This window comes from Penaeus monodon, chromosome 29, assembly GCF_015228065.2.
Source record: "Penaeus monodon isolate SGIC_2016 chromosome 29, NSTDA_Pmon_1, whole genome shotgun sequence".
In the NCBI taxonomy this organism is placed as follows: domain Eukaryota; kingdom Metazoa; phylum Arthropoda; class Malacostraca; order Decapoda; family Penaeidae; genus Penaeus; species Penaeus monodon.
Window position 1 is genome coordinate 1,152,987 of NC_051414.1, and position 654 is coordinate 1,153,640.

Genomic DNA, 654 nt, shown 5'->3' on the forward strand with positions numbered 1-654 from the left:
GACCAAATAAAACAGTTATGACAGAAAGATATATTTCCACCACCTCGTCACCCACAGTCGGAAAATCCGCCGAAAACTGCCTCAGTCTCTTTGTCCACCACGAGCCTCGCCTGCTCAGGACCTACCAATGAGCGGGGTCTCCGTCTCCTCCTTGATGGTGTCGGGGTTTGTGACGACGATGCCCGGGAAGCTGTACCTCTTGTGCGCGCTGCCTCCGTGGCGCTCCAGGAAGGCCTTCGCAACGGCGGCACTTCCCTGGCAAATGCAGGGTATTATGCAAGGATAGATTATTTCTTTCATCGGTAAGATATATTTTCATGGTACTGGGATGCAATATGGGGAGGAATTTTAAGGTTATTTTAATGAAGTGCTAGAGTATACTTACTCGAGTTCTTGTTATAATAGATTTCACATACTTGGCCGAAATATAAAAGTTTAGATAATTTAATTCCCGTTTGTTTCCAAATGAAACAAAACAACAACGTATTAATGATCCACCATCGCTGACTGACCACGAACTAACCTTGGCATCGTACGCTGTTAAGTTTTCCTCCAGATTGGATTTTGATTGCGTTTTAGAGTTCATTGAAGTCATGGACAAGGCGGAGGCGCACTGGCGGAGCTGCTCGTCCCTGGCCCGCTTTATTCTGGTCA

The 654-nt window shown here is 46.5% G+C and overlaps 1 protein-coding gene across 1 annotated transcript in view; it reads right to left on the minus strand.

Moving 5' to 3' along the window:
• LOC119591881 (monocarboxylate transporter 3-like) overlaps nt 1-654 on the minus strand; it is a gene marked incomplete in the record, with an annotated part of 53,237 nt that overhangs the window by 4,729 nt on the left and 47,854 nt on the right. Inside the window, 2 exon segments of the mRNA XM_037940622.1 lie at nt 126-255; nt 524-647. Coding sequence (XP_037796550.1) covers nt 126-255; nt 524-647 — 254 coding nt within the window.